The 21,697-nt window shown below is 43.4% G+C and overlaps 1 protein-coding gene across 1 annotated transcript; it reads left to right on the forward strand.

Annotated features, from left to right (window-relative positions):
• Positions 1-303: 303 nt before the first annotated feature.
• Positions 304-21,087, forward strand: LOC311323832 (rho GTPase-activating protein 27-like; the record flags this gene model as incomplete). The annotated part of the gene is given in 20 exon segments (XM_084456132.1): positions 304-537; positions 11,718-11,786; positions 11,788-12,147; positions 12,150-12,176; positions 14,465-14,680; positions 14,959-15,039; positions 15,290-15,412; positions 16,015-16,095; positions 16,227-16,292; positions 17,228-17,295; positions 17,458-17,545; positions 18,001-18,102; positions 18,344-18,442; positions 18,616-18,733; positions 18,829-18,951; positions 19,142-19,240; positions 19,331-19,408; positions 20,213-20,344; positions 20,445-20,550; positions 20,910-21,087. Coding segments are annotated over 20 exon segments (2,448 nt in total).
• Between the last annotated feature and the right edge of the window lie 610 nt (positions 21,088-21,697).

Raw genomic sequence — 21,697 nt, forward strand, 5'->3', positions numbered from 1 at the left:
GATGGGACCTTGCAGATGTCTGTGCATTATTCAGTTTTGCTTGAATTGGAATCACGCAACCACGTCCATTCATTATGATAACGTCAGGCAGATTGGGATAGAGGGCAAGTAGATGATACAGTTACATTAATGAAGTATGTGGTTCTAAAACTTTGTGACTTCTCTGGCTGAAGAATTTGTTTAGACATAAAGTTACATAAGCGCACTAAGCACATCTACTGTTTTCCAGCTTTACAATGACCCCTCTTCTGTGCTGACGGCATCTCTACAGTACAGAGGTCTCCTAGGCTGCCAGCCTGGAGGATGGAGCTGGTGTTGGTGGAGTATGAATACCAGTACACAGCCCAGGACGGGAGGCTTGTGTACATCGTGCCCAATGAGAGGTACATCCTGGTGGCCAAGACCAACGACCACTGGTGGCACGTACGCAAGGACCAGCAGACGAAGCCCTTCTACGTCCCTGCCCAGTATGTGAGGGAGCTCCCCTCGGACTGTCAAGCCCTGGACCCCAATCCCAGGAGCCTGACGTCCCCGGACGTACTGACTGACAGAGAGCTGGTGGATACTCCACGCACAAGGTCAGATAGCATACCAAAGGTTTATGCATTTCAGAATCATGCTCACAGAATGTCCACGTTCGGTTACTTCGGAGGGTTCAGTAACATCGAGACGTTGGATCACAGGCAGCCTGTGCTTGGACGACAGATGCCTGACAGGTTTGGAAACATCCCACCACATCATCTAAATAGACACAGTTTAATTCCAGGGTTTACCTTCACTTCAGAAAGTCCAAGCGCCAGTTACTCGGAGCACAACTGTCCGCTGCCTCACATTCCCCCCAAGTCCCCAAGTGGACTTCTCCAGATGGATTCAGCCAGCCAACCCCTTGTGAAGGACGAAGCTGAACTACGGAGCTCTGAGGGCCAGACAGAGTCACTGGGCGATCCGCAGTCTGTCCTATCCCACGACTCAGATATCAACAAGACTATACTAGATATACAGACCCCAGAGATGGCAGATCTTCCACCTCCAGTATTGCCTAGATCTCCGGCTTCGACTGAAACGGCGCCATCACAATCATTGAGTCTGGGTCAGGCAATGGGACCAGCTCACATGACGGGCCCTTCTCTCAAACATCAGGTAAGATTATGATGACTCTTGTGCGTTGCCATACATGCATACCACTATTGCACTTTAATGAGTGATGTGTATGATATGTTTTTGAATGTAATGAAACATGAACAATAGAACAGAGCAAAAATGTGGATATCACAGTTGTTGTTGTTGTTGTCATCATTAGCCTTGGGCACTAGAGGGTGCTGTTTGATCAGGTTGACTCACCACGGAGCTCTTTTATCAGTGAAAAATGTGGGAAGGGGAACTACTATTATAGCAATCTTTCCATTACTTCCAGTGTGGAAAGGAACAGTTGAAGTGACTAGATGGGGTTTATTTTTAAGAAAAGGGGAGGGACAATCTTTTCCTTGATTTACAGAACTGTGTATGCACCCTGGGGAGGCCCAGGAAGGAAAACTGGGACTGGGACTTGACTTTTGTCACATTTCCCAGGCCTTGCGTTAAATAGGTCCCAGCAAATTAATCACAAACTGTAGGCTATCACATTCAGTCAAGTATCACTAAAAAGATTAATCAAAAGACGCTTCCAGTCAGCCTTGTGATCGGCATTAAAGACACATGGTAGACTACATAGGTAATTTAGGCCGTAGAATGCACCTGTGTGAATTGAATGGCACTGCTCTCTCTTAGAGCTTGGTTCATTTACTTGTGATTTATAGCCTATTAATCTATGATCTATTATATCAAGAGTGCTATACTTTATTGTTTACATATTATTTACATAGCCCATAAACTTTATGGGCTATGTAAATAATATGTAAACAATAAAGTATAGCACTCTTGATATAATAGATCATAGATTAATAGGCTATAAATTTATTTATGGCATAAAGGCAAAGGTTTTAACATAATAATGTGTGTATATTTGCAAGAATTAACAGAGTGGAGAAAACCCAAAGGTTGATGTAACCTAGGATAGTCTATTGAACTCACATAGCAAGAAATAGATTTTGGCTAACCTAATAATATTTTTTATTATGATACAAGTATTCTGGATCTGTTTAGGTCTATGGGATATTGGCTAGATGCCATGGTTGGTCTGTTCCAGCTCATCTACATATGAATACACCCTCCTCATCTCCATGGGGTGAGAGGTTCCCCTAGAATTCTGCAGAAAGCAGCTGATTGAACTTCTATCCTGGAACTATCTGTGGGATCTTTTCATGTTCTGGTTCTAGGTAGGCTATGGGTTTTCATTGTTTAACTTGCTTACGCATTTTAGCCAACAAGCCTACGGTCCCTTGAGGTGGAGCTGTAGAGAAGCCTTAGCCATGGGAAACAACAGTTTATAAACAAGTTATAAACAGGTTAGATCGGCTGGTTCGAGTCGACAACCAACAAAGAAAGGAGTTAATCAGAAACTTGCCAGCCACTCCCAAACGGCTGGTTCCAGCTGTTACTGTAGGTGGATACCTGGTTTTCAGAGCATCGATGACGTAAAACTACAATATTAAGTTGGCGCAAGGACACTAATGGCAAATAGCAATTTTATAGTTGGTGTGTTTCGCGCCTGAGAACTAGCTGCCGCACCTAAGGTAGGCTACAGTGAATGACGTCAGGGAGTAGTGACTTAACACCGACCGTAATTAATTAGTCACCTTGTTTGCTTGAGCGAATATTGGATTTCAATAGGCCAGTTGTAGCCTACAACAAATCTACAGCGAGTATGAATGCTACCTTTTCCAATGTTATGTTAGGCCTACATTTTAGTTATTAGGCGAGTTAAAACATTTCAGTCTTATGTGTTTTTTTCTGAACCATGGTAGCCTACATTCCTAAAGGCAGACGGACAGTTTCTTTTTATGCTCCTCTGGGGAATGAATGATCCCTTCAGTCCCACTGCTGGACAAGAGCTGGGGCCATGTGGACGTGCCAGGACCCCTCAAGTGGAGCCCTACTTCCCCCACAATAGAGGGCTGGTCTCCATGGTGATGTGTGGGGTTTAGCTGAAGAGGTGCAGAGCTTAGGTGCCAGCCGTGCTATGAACTGTGTGGGCCTTACAGTGTATGGTGTGTAGCCTGTGTATGGTATGCACACTAGCAGTTAACCCAAATATAGGTAACTTTATTATGTGACTTAATTGTTTTTTCATTTGTTGGACTCATTTGGATTTGCAGTTGTGACCAGTGTCAGTAGGAACGGTCTTAAGCTTTTGGGCTTCCTGGCATGGCTGTTATGGAATTATTAGCTGTAGCTATGTAGCCTAGGCCTACACTTTTTTTTGGTGACTTGTTCCATTATTAGACCTTCTCTCTGTAGGCTTACTCTGTTTAATCTATCCTTTACTGCTTTCACACCCCAGATCTGTCAACCATTTTCAAAGACATGTCAGGTAACAGGTTACATATTTATGACATGACTTTTAATATAATTAGGCCTATTTTGTAACTTCTGATTAATAGAAGTATAGAAAGAGGTCATATCCATTCTGGAGGATCCCAATTGGCTGACGCCAAAGCCATGGCTAATATTGGTGACTGGCTGTACAGACAATGACGAAACCTGTAGGCCATGTTCTCTGTATCCATGATTGTGTCATGTCTCACATTCCTGAGATATGTAGAATTTTTAGTACAGCTGGATCAGTTGTAGCGACAATGCTGACAAGGGATTTCAGTACTTTGATTGGTTATCAGGTTTATTTGTTGCATTCTTTGAACTTCTAATGGACAGTTGTCTAGTTTGTTGTCGGGTTACTGCTAGAAGTGTTTAGGAATAGCCTATATTGGCATGCATCTAATGTGTTGCATTAATACACAAAGCCAGATTGTAAAGTTTGTCTTTAAATATGGAGCAACTGAATATGGAGCACTTCTCTGCCTTTGGCCCAAATAATCATCCACCGATAGCTTAAACGCTTCAGGCATTCTCGTCCCACAGATTTAATGTGAGGGAGAGAGAGAGGTAGACCGGCGTTTTGTGGTTCTGCATATCTCAGCCCCTCCACACTCTGGCAAGTTCCTGTGTTCAACTCGCATGCGTCCATCCATTCCCCCGTGCTGTAATCGGGAGAGAGGCTCTGGGGACCCGCTGCGCAGCCTCTGAGTAGCAACACCGTCAAGCAGCTGCCACTCTGGATCAGACCACATCAGGTGCCAGGAAACTGCTCAAACAGGTAATGTGACAGACGGAACACAGGGTCAACCGTAATTAAACCAACACAGGGCCTGTCTGTTCTGACTCTGCCGGAACACAGACAGTTCAGGGGAAGGACCGGCGACTCAGTTGTCAATTGTTTATTTGGTTCCACCATGTGATTTGGTGTGAGCTTTCCAGCTTCAGAGCTTGTGGCTGCTGTAGTAGCTGTGCTGATAGGGGATATACTGTAGTTGTTTATTGTTGGGCTAGTGCAAATATTGAGAAGACTTGGTTTAGGAGGCTACAGTTCGCTAGAAATAACTTAGGAGAGCTGCAGAATTCTGGAACAAAGTTTTCTGAACAGAGAAGGCAAAGATATACTAGTAGAGGAGTACTAGAAAGAGGCAAGTGTGGAGAAAATACAACGGCTCGTGATCCAAAGCATATCCCCTCGTCTCTAAAACATGGTAGGGATGGTGTTGTGGTTTGGACATACAAGGCAGTCATCGCAGGCAAAGGCTGAGCACTCAAAGTAAAAGGTTCCTTTATACAGTACCAAGAGACCTTGGTATAAAGAAAGGTTACACCAAAATAAAATAAAGTAATAAATGTATTGTACATATTGTTCATCTGTCCAAGAGAAAAAAAAATCTAACCGTCTGTACTTTAACCCCATGGTGATTGTGTCTAAATAAATAACAAATAAATAAATACATAAATAAATAAAATGTCAAAATACTTTTGGAGTAAACTATAGATGCAAGAGAGAAAGAGATCAAAGCAGACATTTTTGTAGGCTACATGTGTTCAGCTCATCCTCGGAGGAAGATCCACATGATTGCTCTGTGCTAGCCATTGAGATTGGGAACTCGAAAGTCAGCATGTTTATAGGTGCCTGGCTGTCATGTGGTTTGTGTCCTCTAGGGGGGCATTGACTGCCTTCATGCATGTATGAGGAACCTCAGTGTCAGGTGTGTCAGAGGCTTATTATACATCAGTGTCAGGTGTGTCAGAGACCTATTATACCTCAGTGTCAGATGTATCAGATGCTTATTATACCTTATTATACCTCAGTGTCAGATGTATCAGAGGCTTATTATACCTCAGTGCCAGGTGTATCAGAGGCTTATTATACCTCAGTGTCAGGTGTGTCAGAGACTTATTATACCTCAGTGTCAGGTGTGTCAGAGACTTATTATACCTGTGTCAGGTGTATCAGAGGCTTATTATACCTGTGTCAGGTGTATCAGAGGCTTATTATACCTCAGTATCAGGTGTGTCAGAGACTTATTATACCTCAGTGTCAGGTGTGTCAGAGACTTATTATACCTGTGTCAGGTGTATCAGAGGCTTATTATACCTGTGTCAGGTGTGTCAGAGGCTTATTATACCTCAGTGTCAGGTGTGTCAGAGACTTATTATACCTCAGTGTCAGGTGTATCAGAGGCTTATTATACCTCAGTGTCAGGTGTGTCAGAGACTTATTATACCTCAGTGTCAGGTGTGTCAGAGACTTATTATACCTGTGTCCGGTGTGTCAGAGGCTTATTATACATCAGTGTCAGGTGTATCAGAGGCTTATTATACATCAGTGTCAGGTGTGTCAGAAGCTTATGCATCAGTGTCAGGTGTGTCAGAAGCTTATACATCAGTGTCAGGTGTGTCAGAGGATTATTATACCTGAGTGTCAGATGTATCAGATGCTTATTATACATCAGTGTCAGGTGTGTCAGAGGATTATTATATCTCTGGAATGGAATGTGTTTAATGTTTGTAATTCATTCTCCTTGTAGATTACTGTGTATATCATGAATTTTAACACCTCTAATTTAGATTATTTATAACAGCACGTTATATATAACTATCAGACAGTTCCTCTGTGTCACTAATGTCTCTCAGCCAGAGAGCTGTGCCGTGTGCCAATTCTATCAGAGCAGGTCAGCTCCCCAGGATGCAGAGAGGTGTCCTGCAGCCCGGGGTGAGGAGACAGGGAAGTGATAAGGCCTGTTCTCCAGAAGTAGAATTCCACATGCTGCATTCTCTGGGCGTGCAATCCAGGATTCTAGGCCATGAGGAGTGATGTAACAGACTGGTTCAATGGCCCGACTGTGTTTCCTGGTGTGATTTGGGCCACAATTTGCTCCCCCATTGTTTGATTGGACGATTGCTAATGTGGTTAAGTAATCAACAAGCATACCGCTCTGTGCAATGGGGGCTGTCTACTGCAAAAATTGAAACAGCCTCTTTTTGAAGAGCCATATTAGCATCATATAGAGGTACCCGATGCCCGTAGTGTTTTCTGTTTAGTCAAGTTCATTATGTTGAAAGCAACATGATTTGAATAGAGAAATATTCATGGAATAGCATTAGCCTACATTTGAAAACTAACTCAAATCCTCAACGAATAAGTAAGTCAACGAAGGCTACACTGACTATTGACTTTGACAGAAAAACATATTGAATGGTATCTGGATTGTTGATGTTTGAAATCATCCAAATCTACCAGGCTGAACCACTGACAACTGTGCTTATGTAGTGTGTGTGTGTACAGTGTGTATGTGTGTGTGTACAGTATGTGTGTGTGTGCGTGTGTGTGTGTGTGTGTGTGTCTACAGTATGTGTGCGTGTGTGTGTGTGTGCGAGAGAGAGAGTAAGAAACCGTCCCCAGGCACATTTGAATAACAAAAATGTTAGGTTGTTCCAGGAACTAAAGGGAGTGACCATGCAGCTCACTTGGGGTTACTCACCAACCTCTGGGTGAAAATACCTCAGCCACATCAAAGCCCATGGATGTCAACAATATGCAAAGTGTGACTCCCAACCACCTGCCTGGAAAACCCAGTTGCTGGTGACAACCATACACCTTAGTTAGTTAGTTAGTTAGTTAGTTAGTTAGGTGCATGGATGTAACCCCAGGTCCTGTTTCAGACATACACCAGCTCTGTCGTTTTAACCCAGGCAAGGCCATGTCCTGGGGTTAGCCTTATACAGTAATAGCTTTATACAGTAATATTTCTACTGTTTCAGTTACGAGAAGGTACAGAGCTTGCGCTGTTGTAAAAGTCGCACACCTACTCTATAATGACACATTTTGTGTCTTATCTGTCAACGTACGGTGCCCATGATTATCTCAACAACCGGCCGACGTATGAAGTTGACATTCAGCAGCTGTACTTCCCAGGACCCTAGAACGTGCAGTGTTGCCTGTGAAGTTGTTTGGATCAGTGGTTCTCTCTTTTTACCGCTGTCCGGTAAAAAGTAGTTCTGTGCGGTAGGATACACTCCCGTCCAGTGCTACAGGTCAACCCCATACCAAGATCCATGATATTTAGGGGCAGCTTACAATGCTACCAGCTAGCTACCTACAGCTAGCCTGTCTTTAGCATTCTAGCTTACTGTAGGAATAAAGAAAGGTCAAAATACTGAATGAACAGGATTTGTTTGATATACATTACTGGGATGGCAGCTGAGTTGATGAACATGTGTGGAATCATGTACCACTTGCATGAAACTGGTCGTCTTCCCGTTGATTTGGCTATCAGTAAAATCGACCAAATGTCAAGAGGTGGACATCATCGGATTCCTCTTGGCCTACAGCTGCTGCAGAGTTTGGAGTCGATTAGTGCCGTTATAAGCATGGAGAATAACCGCTCATTGACTGTCATTCGGTTTGTACAATACATTACCCAATTCATTCTCTATGATGGCCTTTTCGATATGCATATCTCGGCTTCTGGGGGGATATGATGGGAGGCTGGCATAACTGTCATGGAAAGTGCATTTTCAACAGGCATACTAAAAATCGTAAAGGTAAATCTTATCTGCAGTCAGATCAATAGTTGGTTGCTCAACACTGTTGAATCAGAGTTGTAATGGTTTCTTCAGTTGTCCTTTCAGTTTGTGACATGAAAGAAAAATAGTTTGATTGGGTTTGCGGTGTACGCTGGAGTTGATGATTTAGTTGATTTATCTTGCCCTGGTGTTGTGAGTAATGCTTTCTATACATGTGCAGCCCGAAAGAGTATGCTATATGGGCAGCTGATTTAATCAATATCAATTGATATTTGATAGATAGATAGATAGATAGATAGATAGATAGATAGATAGATAGATAGATAGATAGATAGATAGATAGATAGATTAGATTAGTTGTTTCATGGCAAGTAAATTTTGAACGGGCATAAATCTGATCTACAGTATCTTGATGTCAAGCTGGCTTGCATGAACTGTTCAGTTTTCAGAGCCTAGGCTAATTAATTTGCAAAATGTAACCCGTCTCAGGTGTCCTAAGAGTAGGTTTGTTTGTGTGTGTGCCTGTAGGTGTTTGTATTACTGTGGCTGTGTGGTATTTCTGGAGGGAGGTGGGGGTGCAGGGTTATTATAATTGCCTTTGAAACAAGGCACTATATCTGTCTCAACTCTCTTAAAGGGGCCATGCCATCAAAATGCAGACAGACAGACAGATAGATAGATAGATATATAGATATTTCACAGCTCGCTCATGCTCGTCATCCAAAGAGGTTTCTTTCAGGCTCCTCTTGGTTCAGCCTCAGCTTCATTCACAATCTAATTTATTATCACATGCATGCACTTTCTAGAGGATCCTTTTTCATAGCCTGGTAAGGCAGACAGGAAGTAGGGTGAAACAACCTGTCCGCTCAATTTTCTCTCCTTCCTCTCCTCCCCTCATACACACACACACACGCACACACACACACACACACACACACACACACACACACACACACACACACACACACACTCCCTTCCCTTGTCAACAAAGTAGGCAGTTCTCCTTTCTCTGTATCTGTAACTGTGATTGGTCAGAGGCAGGCACAGCTGTTAAGAGAGGATGTGTGTGTGAGGGTGTGTTCGTATTTTTGGAGGATATGTGTGTGCCTGCCTCATCCCTAGTCAGCTCAGAGCAGCAGCTCAGTTTGATGGGCAGCATAGCTGTTCTCTAGTCAGCTTGATGGCTCTTCTCCTTGGAATAACATAAACATGGTGGATTTATACTCCAAGGTCCAGCAAGGTTACCAGCCCAGGGGGGGCTTGACTCTGCCAATGGCCCCTCAGGTAGGTCCACAGCTCAGCTGTAAACCGGACAGTGTACTGGGATGTTGTAGACCTACTGTATCAGGATTAATGCTATAATATGGCTATATACTGGTAATAGTTCACTCTGGGATCAGCATCTGATGACTATGCCCTTTTCATCGTTCTAGCTTCCTGCTTGCTCTCTGTGAAACACGGATATGGCGTCAACTGTAGAATGCTTTTCCTGTTTTGAAGTGAGGAGGCTAAACAGCGATACATGCTTCAGGGTTACAGTACATTAGTCCCTAACCTTAGATTAAGCTAACTAAGCTCTCTTGGTCTAAAGGTTAAAGAGGGTGATTGCTCCTACCTTGAGTTTGCAGTCATAGTTTCTCCAGTTCTCACTGTTGGTTTGTGTATTTTTAGTCTAGGGTGTTCCCTGTGGTGACTGTCTTTCCAGAGAGCAGGGACATTCAACCCAAAATCTGTTCTGCGGAAATGAGAGTATCCATCTTTTTTTACAGTCACACTATGTTGGAGTCAGTTGTCCAGTTGTGTGGGGGTTAAGCAGTAGACTCAGGATAATGACTTACTATAAAGGCTCTAGGTATGAACTCAAATCTACCACGTATTATTGTATGTCTGCTAGAACTCAGTTTCCCTCTGAGAATGAATAATGGGTCACACCTGTGACTTCTATAAAGTGATGCTGAAATAGAACACACCCCAAATTGAGGTCTTGGTAAATATAGCCTGGCTGTGTGTGTGTGTGTGTGTGTGTGTGTGTGTGTGTGTGTGTGTGTGTGTGTGTGTGTGTGTGTGTGTGTGTGTGCGATGGTCCTGAGGTAGGGTTAAAGTAGCTTCATTGTCTCTCAGTTCCATGATTTTTATTAATTTACTTATTTATATATTTATTAATTTATTTTGCCTTTATTTATAGCAAGGGAGCCCATTGAGATGTCTCATTTACAATGGTGCCCTGGTTACATAGCATATGCCCTGGTTACATAGCATATGCCCTGGTTACATAGCATACATAGCATACGTCATAAACAATATAAAACAATATAAAAACAACATACAGCAGTGACAATATAACAATAATAACAGTATGAAGTCACATCCATACAATGACAGGATGAGGATAGTATATGGTGGCTTCTCTGCGGAATATCCCATGCGTCTGGGAATCAGGCCGAAACATCAGCTTGGGACACAGGTGAAACTTTGGCCACTGGAACTTCAGGAACAGATGAGGTCATTTTTTATTTTATTTTATAATGAATCATGTCAAGGGTGATGAACCAGTATGCCAGACTCTAGAGTAGCGAGTGCAGACAGAAGTACAGTAGCCATTCACACCCATTGCTTCTCACTAGTACTGTACTTCTCACTAGTGCTGTACTTCTCACTAGTACTGTATTATTTGAACCAAATCAACCGTGACCTTGACGCTTATTTGGATTAGGTGTACGTGTACCTCTAGTTTTGTATGAAGGCACAATTATATCAGCCAATATCAATTACTATACATGGATTCAGTGTGTTTATTGTTCCTTTTTGTAATCGGAGAAAAAGGACCTCAAGACACACGTATGCATCCTCTGCACACATCAGTGCCTTGTGGCCTCTGTAAACCACTGCATGGGAGGGCAGGGTCAGTGACATGGCTGGTCTGTGGGTGTCTGGAAATAGCCAAGTATTGGTGGTGATCATGGTAAGATGCACATTAGGGATGTAACGATAACCGGTATAATGGTAAACCGCTATAAAATTCGATTACATTTTTTGCGATCAAATAATCATTAAAACCGTGTTTGATTTCTGAGTTTTGAAAGACACACTGTAAATACTGTCCAACATCAACCAAAGTTAGCAACAGTCTCCAAGACGCATTATTTTAATGTTTATGCAAACAAAAGGTGCTTAGTGCTGCTAATTTTATTTGTGGTTTTCAATATAAAACTTGGTGAAATGATTTCAGTGTCTGTATCAGTTTTTGAACATTTTCAGCACCTTTTAACAATACCACAATAATACTGATAAGCGTCATAATTTTGGTCAATATAATGGAGATGTGAAATGTTCTTACCGTAACATCTCTAACGCCTGTGGTCTGTGGTCTTGAGCAGTTAAGCTCTTGTAAAGAAGCGCTTTAGGCTACTTCCTGTGCTCACTGTGAGCCGGAAGACAGTGTCTGTACCCCTGTCACCCTGACAGCTATACGTGAGAGCCCCTCATATCTCTTTAGAAATATGAACTGCTATACTTTCATCTACATACATCTGCCTGGCTAGAAGCCAAGACACTATGGTGGCTGAGTTCTGGGGCTTGACTTGTTTGTGGCATGAGGCATTTCAGCAGCCTGGAGTGTACTACTGTCTACTGGTGATTACATTAAAGCTACTATATGAGTATTAAATGCTAGCTGACATCTTTGAATCTACATATCTAATTATTTCAAGGTGGAGGATGAGAGCGACGAGGACGCTGTGTACGCCAATGTAGCAGATCTCCGCCGAAGCATCTCCGACGAGTTGCCCCTCCCCCTCCCCCCCCCCCCCCTGCTCGCCGTTTCTGGATGCTGAGGGATGGGAGGTGCACACTGACCAGGAGAGCGGACAGGAGTACTACTACCACCAGGCCACGGGGCGCACCACCTGGGACAACCCCTTAGACCCTCTCCCCCTCCTCATAGACCACGAGGCGACCGCAGAAGAGCCGTACACACCCTCGCCCTCCCAGTCCCCACTGGCACTGTCCCCCGTCACCTTCCCTCCCTCCCCGGCGGCGTGGACACCCGACTGGGAGCAGCTGTTGGATGAGACCAGCGGTCGTCACTACTTCCACAACCCGGTGTCGGGGGAGACGTCTTGGGAGCCCCCAGAGCCACTAAGCCTCTCTCCCTGTCAGATGGAGGCCCTGGGTGGGTACGGGCCCCAGGGGGACCTGCCGGTAAGAGGCCTGGCTGCTCCACTTAGAGCCTCTCCTGCTCCCATTTTAGCTCCACCTGGGGGAGATCTGTAAATGCCACACTCTTATGATTATGGGCCTTTAATGGACTTTCTGTAAGTCGCTTGCACCTACTGTACAGAGCGCTCTGAGCTCTTGTCTTGAGACATAATAAATTATTCCTACAAGAACTGACATATTTTAGTTAGACACTGGCCTCATTCAAATGCTACGGGGTCTTAGCTAGATACAGTTTTGTTTTTTTTACAATCCCTTTAGCACTAATTTCAGAACCTTGATGTCATTTTTCACAACTCAAGACACAAAACAGTCATCCCTTGTAACACAGGTTGTCCAATGCTCAAAACATTGCATTGTGCATCCATATCTTTAAGGAAACCTTACACCTGCAGAATCACTTTCAAATAATGCATTGTATAATGAAATACCATATGAACTTAATTTAGATCACCCACACAAGATACAGATAGTTTCATTGTTTATTACTTTGAACAATCATTAAATATTGTAGTGCAAAATATGTGAATTATGTCTCATTATGGTACTACATCACTGTAACACACGGTTAACTGAAACGTATTGAAGAAATACAACATAGATTTCAAAGCAAAAATAATTGGCTACAAAAAAAGAAAAAAACTACAGTACTGTAAAACATGTAAAAAAAATCACAGTACAGTAATCAATCCAAAAAGGATTCATTACTGTACTAATTTCTATCCATTACATTACATTACATTATAGTCATTTAGCAGATGTTTTTATCCAAAGTGACTAACAATAATTGCATTTAACGTACGAAAAGCCAATGTACTGCTACTTGCCAGAACTCACAAGTGCATCTTCTTTCTAAAACAAGTGACTAAGAGCATAATCTAGTGCTGAAGGCAAAGTGCAAGAATAGCAGTCGAAAATACAATAGGTGCTTAAGAGGGAGGATCGTTGTAGTACTCCTTGAAGAGATGAGTTTTGAGCCTGCGACGAAAGATGGGCAGTGACTCTGCTGTCCTGACGTCAGTGGGCAGTTCGTTCCACCACTGCAGGGCCAGGACAGAGAAGAGCCGTGACCGTGTCGATTGACCGCAGGGGCCTCGGAGTGACGGGGAAACCAGTTGCCCCAATGTAGCAGAGCGTAGGGGTATAGGGGGGTATAGGGTTTGACCATGGCCTGAAGGTAGGAGGGGGCTGTTCCTTTCATTGCCCTGTAGGTTAGCGCCAGAGTTTTAAACTGGATGCTAGCTGCCACAGGGAGCCAGTGTAGGGAACGGAGAAGGGAAGTTGCATGGGAGAACTTGGGGTGGTGAGCAGCAGCTTTCTGAACAAGTTCCAGGGTTTTAATGACTGACACCGGGGTCCCAGCAAGGAGGGAGTTGAAGTAGTCCAGGTGGGAGATGACAGGGCCTAGATGAGCACCTGTGCCGTTTCATTAGTGAGGAAAGGGTGAATCCTCCGTTGATGTTTTCATTAGCCGAACATCTTGGAAAAAATCTGCTGGCATTATGAATCCAGGCTTGACACTGGTCTGCTGTGATGTCATTGCATGCGTCATCCATGGCCTGGAGAAGGGTGACTGACATTTGTGTGGGCGCCTATCATGCACCTTGCACCTCCATGTGGAGAAAAAATCCTGTCATGTTACAATTCATGTTACAGTAAAATTGATGAGCTCAGGTCTGTGGAGCAGATGGCGTGACCTATGTCATTGTGATAATGTAAGGTTCCACCATGCTCAAGATGCAAGCCTGGTTTCAGGCCCATCCACAATTCACCACCCTGTACTTTTGAGTTTTGTGTCGAGTTGTGAAAAATGACATCAAGGTTCTGAAATTAATGCTAGGGTTAGCAAGGAATTGTAAAAAAAACTGTAATACAACTGTGATTGTGAGTTGGAACTTCTACATGTGTCCAGCAGTTCTGCATCAGAATGAGGAACTTTGACAAAATCTGTTTGAGGAACACAATTTGATGTCCCAACCTGTTGTAAGCGTTGTAAGCAACACTTGTTGTAATGTAACACTCCTGCATCTCTGTGTGTGTGTGTGTGTGTGTGTGTGTCTGTGTGTGCATATGTGTCTCTGTGTTGGTGTGTGTGTGTGTGTGTTTGTGTATGCATGTGTGTGTGTGTGTGTGTGTGTGTGTGCATATGTGTCTCTGTGTTTGTGTATGCATGTGTGTGTGTGTGTGTGTGTGTGTGCGTGTGTGTATGCGGGTGTGTGTGTCTCTCTGTCTCTCTCTCCAGCCTCCACTGCCAGAGGAGGACTACCCTGCCCCTCCAGCAGAGCTGACCCAGCTCCATGAGGAGCGCTTGGTTGTGGCTCCAGTCTCCTTATGTAAGGAGTACACCTTCAGCCACATCCCCCGGGCCAACCTGGACCGGAACGCCCCGCCGGGATGGAACCTCTTCGTGGACTCAGACGGAACCTGGGTGTTCACTAGTGAACACTCGCACGAGCAGGTACCAGGATGGAGATAAAATATGCCATACTACATGTAGCATGCTGCTTTCTAGCTGTGTCTGTGGGGCAGTCTCAACATGAATACATTCTTACTGTAGAACTGTACATTCTTACTGTTACTGTAGACAATATACCGTACTATTTGGTCAAGTGGACATTCTTGCACACAAGTATATAGGATGATGTTTTGACATAAATAAGTCTTCTCAGGAGTGGTAGCTCTACCTGTACGTGGTAATGCTGAACTGGAAATGTTTGTGGGTGTGGTTTATGACAGTGGATTAAATCATTGGACGATCAAGGGCAGACCTACTACTACTTGAAAGATGGTACCAGATCTCAGTGGAACCTGCCTGAGGTAAAAATGTGCTCTTCTGTCGTCGTTCTGAGGGGACAGTGACAGATTTACCATTCTATCTACAGTATGCTTGGTGTATGGCCACATACAATTACTGGTGCTTCTACTAACACTTCTACTACTAGTAGGATACCATCAAACAGTACGGATAACATACCCTGTGTTAAACACCGTCCCTATGGTAGGAATTTTAGATCAAAGGTCCTCATTATATCAGTTTCAATCCTACCGTATGGTTTTACCCTCCCAGGCCCCCGTAGTGTTCGGGCAGCCCAAGATGGGGAACGGCGTTGACACGGACAGTGTCTCGATGATGACAAACTGGAGACACACCATGAACCCTGCTCAGCTCAGCACCAGCCACGAGGATGCGGTGGGTGCTACCACACACACACACGCGCACACACACGCGAACACACGCACGCACACACACACATACGCACGCACACACTCACACACACACATGCACACACACACACACACACACACACACACCAGAGTCCTCTACAGTTGAGATTTAAGAGAAATGGGATTGTGGGCTAGCCACGGTAGCATCTGGCTATGACATAGAGCTCTAGTCAGGCAGAAGGTGAGGAACCTGACCCTCTCAACTCTCAAACATGGTTTCCTCAACCAGAGACACAGCACCTGGGACTCCGCCTATAGTAGCTCTATTTTAGGGTTCGCCATGGGCCATTTGGTTACAGTTTAAATACAGTAACAACAATAACAATAATTTGTAGCCTGCATCTAAAGTAGACTTGATTCTGCATTCATGATTGTAAACAATGTCATTGTTGCTACCAAGACAACTATAGTATACATACTTTGAAAATGAATGACGTGGCCTTTTTTAATTGTATTAAATATGGATGAGAACCTGTGCTAATACTGTAACCACCGTACCATAATAATACTGTAACCATACCATAATAATACTGTAACCATGCCATCCATTCTCTTCCTATTGGGCAGAAGTTCCACCCGACTCACAGGAGGAATGCCTCGGACCACGGAAATGAGCGCTCCAGCGCCAGCAACTCCCCAGAGACACGTGTGAGTGGCCTGGTCTGCTGATAATGATTACCGTAGATCAGCTCTGGTTCAACTCAATCTGCCGAGCAGCCCGGGAGCTGACCTGACTGTCCTGTGCCTCTCTGAATGCTGCTCTGTGTCTCTCCCTGAAGGCTGACGGCCTCCTCAGACTCTGGAGAAATGCTGACTGTCTGGCCTCTGGGTTCCTGCAGTATACTGTGGGTCTAGAGCATATAGATAGTTTGACCATTAATGCATGATGTGCTCATGATATCTATGAGGTATATATATATATATATATATATATATATATATATATATATATATATATATATATATATATATATAATGCTGCTTATAATTGTGACCTCAAAGGCTGAGCATTTGTTTCCTGTGACAGTGATGTGATGTGCATTTTCTGCATGTACTATATATATATATATATATGTGTGTGTGTGTGTGTGTGTGTGTGTGTGCGCGCGTGCGTGTGCGCGTGTGTGTGTATCTGTATGTTGTACAGAGTGCAAAATAAATATCACCTGGCAAGTGCTGTATTTTCTTTGTGAGGAGGTACTGTATATTTAACACAATGTGTCTATCATGTGTGGCATGGATTGAACACACAGAAAGATACGCATTTACCTTCAAAACCCAAAACCTAAGCATAGATAGATCTGTCCATTGGATGTTGTGAGTTACATTGGATATCGTGAGAAACACTGTCCTCATGTGGCTTACTGGTGCAATTTTGTGTGTAATCAACAATGCAATCAGAATCATATTTCTGTGTTATGGCATTTGTTTGAACTTTGTTAGAGTGCTCTGCTTATATAAGCTTTTTTTTTTTTGGGGGGGGGGAGTAAACAGTTTTATAGGGACGGCTGTGGCTCAGGAGGTAGAGCGGGTCGTCCAATGACTGCAGGGTCAGCGGTTTGAATCCCGACTCCTCCTGTTGACATGTTGAAGTGTCCTTGGGGAAGACACTGAACCCCAAATTGTTCCCAATGAGCAGGCTAGCACCTTGCATGGCAGCTTGCCACCACTGGTGTGTGAATGTGTGTGTGAATGGGTGAATAAGAGGCCATTGTAAAGGTGATATATACAGTAAATGCAGTCCATTTACCTTTTACCATATTTGGATCCTTTCCTTTAGGTTCAGCATTTAGAAAAAGCCGGTATTCTCAACAAAACGAAAGTGTCAGAGAACGGCAAAAGAGTAAGGTAATTCTTACCTCATCTGCACACTGGCCACATGACAGCAAGCCATGGAATTATCAGTAATTACTTTCAAACCATGGATTTGGGATAGGGGACAGTCATGCATGAGGACCACGTGGTTTTCTACACTGCAATATTCTAAACATATACTCCTGTATCTCGTAGGAAAAACTGGGCTCAGTCTTGGACAGTTTTGCATGGAGGAGTCCTGATATTCCACAAAGACCCAAAGTTTGCAGCTACAGGAACCTTGGTATGAGCTGCACCTGCACTAATAACAGACTCTTACTATCTTACTTTCTTACTATCACTCAAACTCTCACCTGATTGTGCATTTCTCTCTTGATGTGGGGATTGTACATTTCTGCTCTGGTACATAGTGCATTCTGTACATTTCTGAGGGTGGGAATGCTGAACGCAGAGAAAAGAAGCCACTGGTCTGTTTTTATTTGTTTACAGCGTGTGTAGACACATGAAGCGTGCAATGTAATCTTGTAATCTTTGTAATATTGTAATATCTGAGGTAGTGTGACTGTCATTAGTGTGTCATAGACTAACATTGTACCAGGCAAGATGTTGTGGTACTAGTAGGGCAGAGACAGGACAGAGAAGCCCTCAGGGTATAATGACACAGTCAGAGCTTTGTTCGAGTGTCTGATTTTGTGGAATGCTGTCAGTTTCATATAACAGGCATGTTTTTCTCCATAGAACAAGACCAGTCAGATCGTCCCAGAGGTCGCCCTGGACCTTCGTGGGGCAATGATTGGTTGGGCTCCGAAGGACAAATCCAGCAAGAAGAATGTTCTAGAGGTGTGGTGAATTTGTTGCTATGAGACATGTATGCTGTTTCGTTTACATGAAGCACTCAAAAAATGAAATTCCTGTTGGTAGGAGTCAAATTGTTTAACTGTTATCCCATAATATGTGTATGCATTATGTTGTAACAGTTTTCTTTCAAACCGTTGTCTGAGAAGTATGTGAACAAGAACAAGACCGTTTGTTCCAAAGTGGTGAGCAACATTTGATTAAAATATCCCTGTTGCTTCTATAGTTGAAAAGTCGAAATGGAATGGAGTTCCTGGTCCAGTATGACACAGAGAGCATCATCACTGATTGGCACAAAGTTCTAGTCGACACCATCCGACAGCTCGTAAGACCCTTTCACTTATGCATGGCTATGTGTTTTGAAACCATTTCTAAAATCATCCATACTGGTAAAGATTGTGTCCTATATAGAACGATACAACAATGGAAAATGATGTGCAGTATTACTCTGTGAAGCGTACAGTGCAGTGTGTATTAACGTCTGTCCGTCTGTGTCAGGATTACCAGGAGCACCGGCCAGAGGAGGACGACAGGGATGTCAGCGAGAAGTCCTCAAGCACAGACAGAGATCTCCAGTCAGATAGGTCTCCAGGCCCCCAGAACAAGAGGATAGTGTGTAAGTAAGCTATCGACTACCCCCTCTCATTAACTTGGAAGTTAAAGTTCCGTGGTATTTATTCACCAGTGAGATGTTGGGTGGTGTCTCCTCAGCCAGGCCCAGTGTGGTCAGCTCCTCCGGAGAGACGGATCAGTGGAATGTCCGTGCCAAGCTGATGAAGTTCCTAATGAAGCGGCCCACGCTGCAGGCCGTCAAGGAGAAGGGCTACTTCCGAGGTTCGCTGACGCACCTGCAGAACGCCGCCCTTTCATGTGTCCTATGTGTCATGACTGATCATGATATGACTATGTAAATCAATCCCAAAAGGTCGCATTTTGTGCGGTGCTTTGCTTCAGTTGATGCCTGAACAGTTCTGTTTTAGTCCTGATACACTAAACCCTGTTCTCCATGTGTCCCCTGGCTCAGACAACGTGTTCGGGAGTGATCTGGCCACACTCTGCGCCCAGGAGAGAACCACCATTCCCAGCTTTGTGGAGAAATGCATCAAGGCGGTTGAGAGAAGAGGTAAATTATATGTGTTGTATTCACATCAAAGTCTCTTTTATAGTGTAAATCTTAACGACTAAGCACACTACTGCTGCCGTGGGTTGACAGGTCTGGACATTGATGGAATCTACAGGGTCAGTGGGAACTTGGCCATCATTCAGAAACTACGTTTCAAGGCAGATCACGGTACATGCCAACTTCTTTACCATCTGAGCTTGCTTTAATATTATGTCATCAGTGTCAGCTGTATTAATTGAGTGCACTCAGCCAGTGCCCCCCCCCCTCAGTGCCTCGATAGTAATGTGATGATCGTGATATGAGGATAATTATGTGATGATAGTGATATGATATGATAGTGATGTGATATGATAGTGATGTGATGATAGTGTTGTGATATGATAGTGATGTGATGATAATGATTTGATGATAGTGATGTGATAGTGATATGATGATAGGGATGTGATATGATAGTTTTGTGATATGCTAGTGATGATAGCTATGTGATAGTGATGTGATGATAGTGATGTGACGATAGTGATGTGAGGATAGTAATGTGATGATAGTGATGTGATATGATAGTGATATGATGATAGGGATGTGATATGATAGTGATGTGATATGATAGATACATGATGATAGTGATATGATGATAATGATGTGATGATGTGATGTGATGATAGTGATATGATGATAGTGATGTGATGATAGTGATGTGAGGATAATGATGTGATGATAGTGATGTGAGGATAGTTATGTGCTATGATAGTGATGTGATATGATAGTGACATTATGGTAGTGACGTGATGATAGTGATGTGATGCTAGTGATGTTGTGATAGTGATGTGATGATAGCGATGTGATGATAGTGATATGATGATAGTGATGTTGTGATAGTGATGTGATGATAGTGATGTGTTGATAGTGACATGACGATAGTAATGTGATGATAGTGATGTGCTGATAGCGATGTGATGTCGTTGTGCTGTGTAGAGGAGCTGGACCTGGAGGACGGCCAGTGGGAGGACATCCACGTCATCACCGGGGCGCTGAAGTTATTCTTCAGAGAGCTGCGCGAGCCTCTCTTCCCCTTCAGCCACTTCAACAGATTCATCGCAGCCATCCGTAAGCAGCTTCGATTACTCCCATCTTTACCAATTCATTAATGTAGTGAAAGTGAAACATAAGAACTGAGACTTTGAATACCATTCTTTCCCGTTTTCAGGAACTTTTGATTACAGCCTGAAAGTGTCTCACATGCGTGAGCTAGTCAAGTCTCTTCCTCCGGCAAACCATGACACCATGGAACTCCTCTTTGGCCATTTACACAAGTATGTCACAAACAGCATACATACATACATGTAAAAGCAGCAGAAATTTTTCAGCGGTCGACGCTCCAGCCATTTGTGTGTGTTTCGGCATTGCCGCATACACCATGTGATGTGTGTGTGCCTCACTGTGTGATCAATAAAGGTGTTGTTTGTTTTTGTTGTTTTGTCTTGTCCCTGCACCGTCTATTGTGGCGTATTTATTATATGCACCAAAAGTCTGTGAAAACCTGCCTACAATAAATGTGATTCTGATTCATACTAATACTTCTCTGCATATTCCAGTTCCACTGAGAAGAATGTGTATCTGAGTAGCTACAGCGTGTTGAATGTGTTATCGTACTCCTCTCTGTCTTCCTCAGGGTGATAGAGTTTGGGGAGGAGAACAGGATGACTGTGCAGAATGTGGCCATCGTCTTCGGTCCCACCCTGCTCCGGCAAGAGACGGAGTCAGCCAACATCACCATGCACATGGTCTTCCAGAACCAGATAGTGGAGCTCATCCTGAACGAATATGAGCACATCTTCTACTCCAGATAAACCAATCACCACCAGGGTACAGAAAGATTATCTTTGGTAATATTTCAAGGACGAGAAAACCCACAGGGAATGCAGTCAAGATAAACTAGCCACTAGCCATAGACTCGGAGATAACCAGTTGTCTCAGTCAAGAATAACTAGCCATAGTAGCTGTAGTCTCAGGATGTTCTTACTTCCTGAAACTAAGGTGATTTTTGATGCCTCACACCCCCTGCAGGTGCCAATATGGCAATACAGCAATGTCTTTTTTTGTTTGCATACAGTACTTTTAGGTCATCTCCTTTTGTTGATGATCACTCATGAGATTACAACAAAAATAATACATTTAAATGTTTATGAAGTTTTACATTTTCCGTTACTGAATATTGTGTGTCGCAATAGCCCCAGGGTCTATGATGCTAATATCTTTCTCGGTCTCACACTTAACCGCACAGTCTCTTACTGTAATAAAGAAATGTACAAAAGTACATATTAATACTGTACCAACAACCTGCTGTGAATTAGACGCTTGATGTACTTGTACAGCTTTCAGATTAATGGATAATCAGCACCACTTTTGTCAATAGGCACATTCAGTGATTATAAATCATGTATAATTACGGCATAAAGA

Source organism: Borostomias antarcticus (assembly GCF_949987555.1).
Source record: "Borostomias antarcticus genome assembly, chromosome: 22".
NCBI lineage: Eukaryota > Metazoa > Chordata > Actinopteri > Stomiiformes > Stomiidae > Borostomias > Borostomias antarcticus.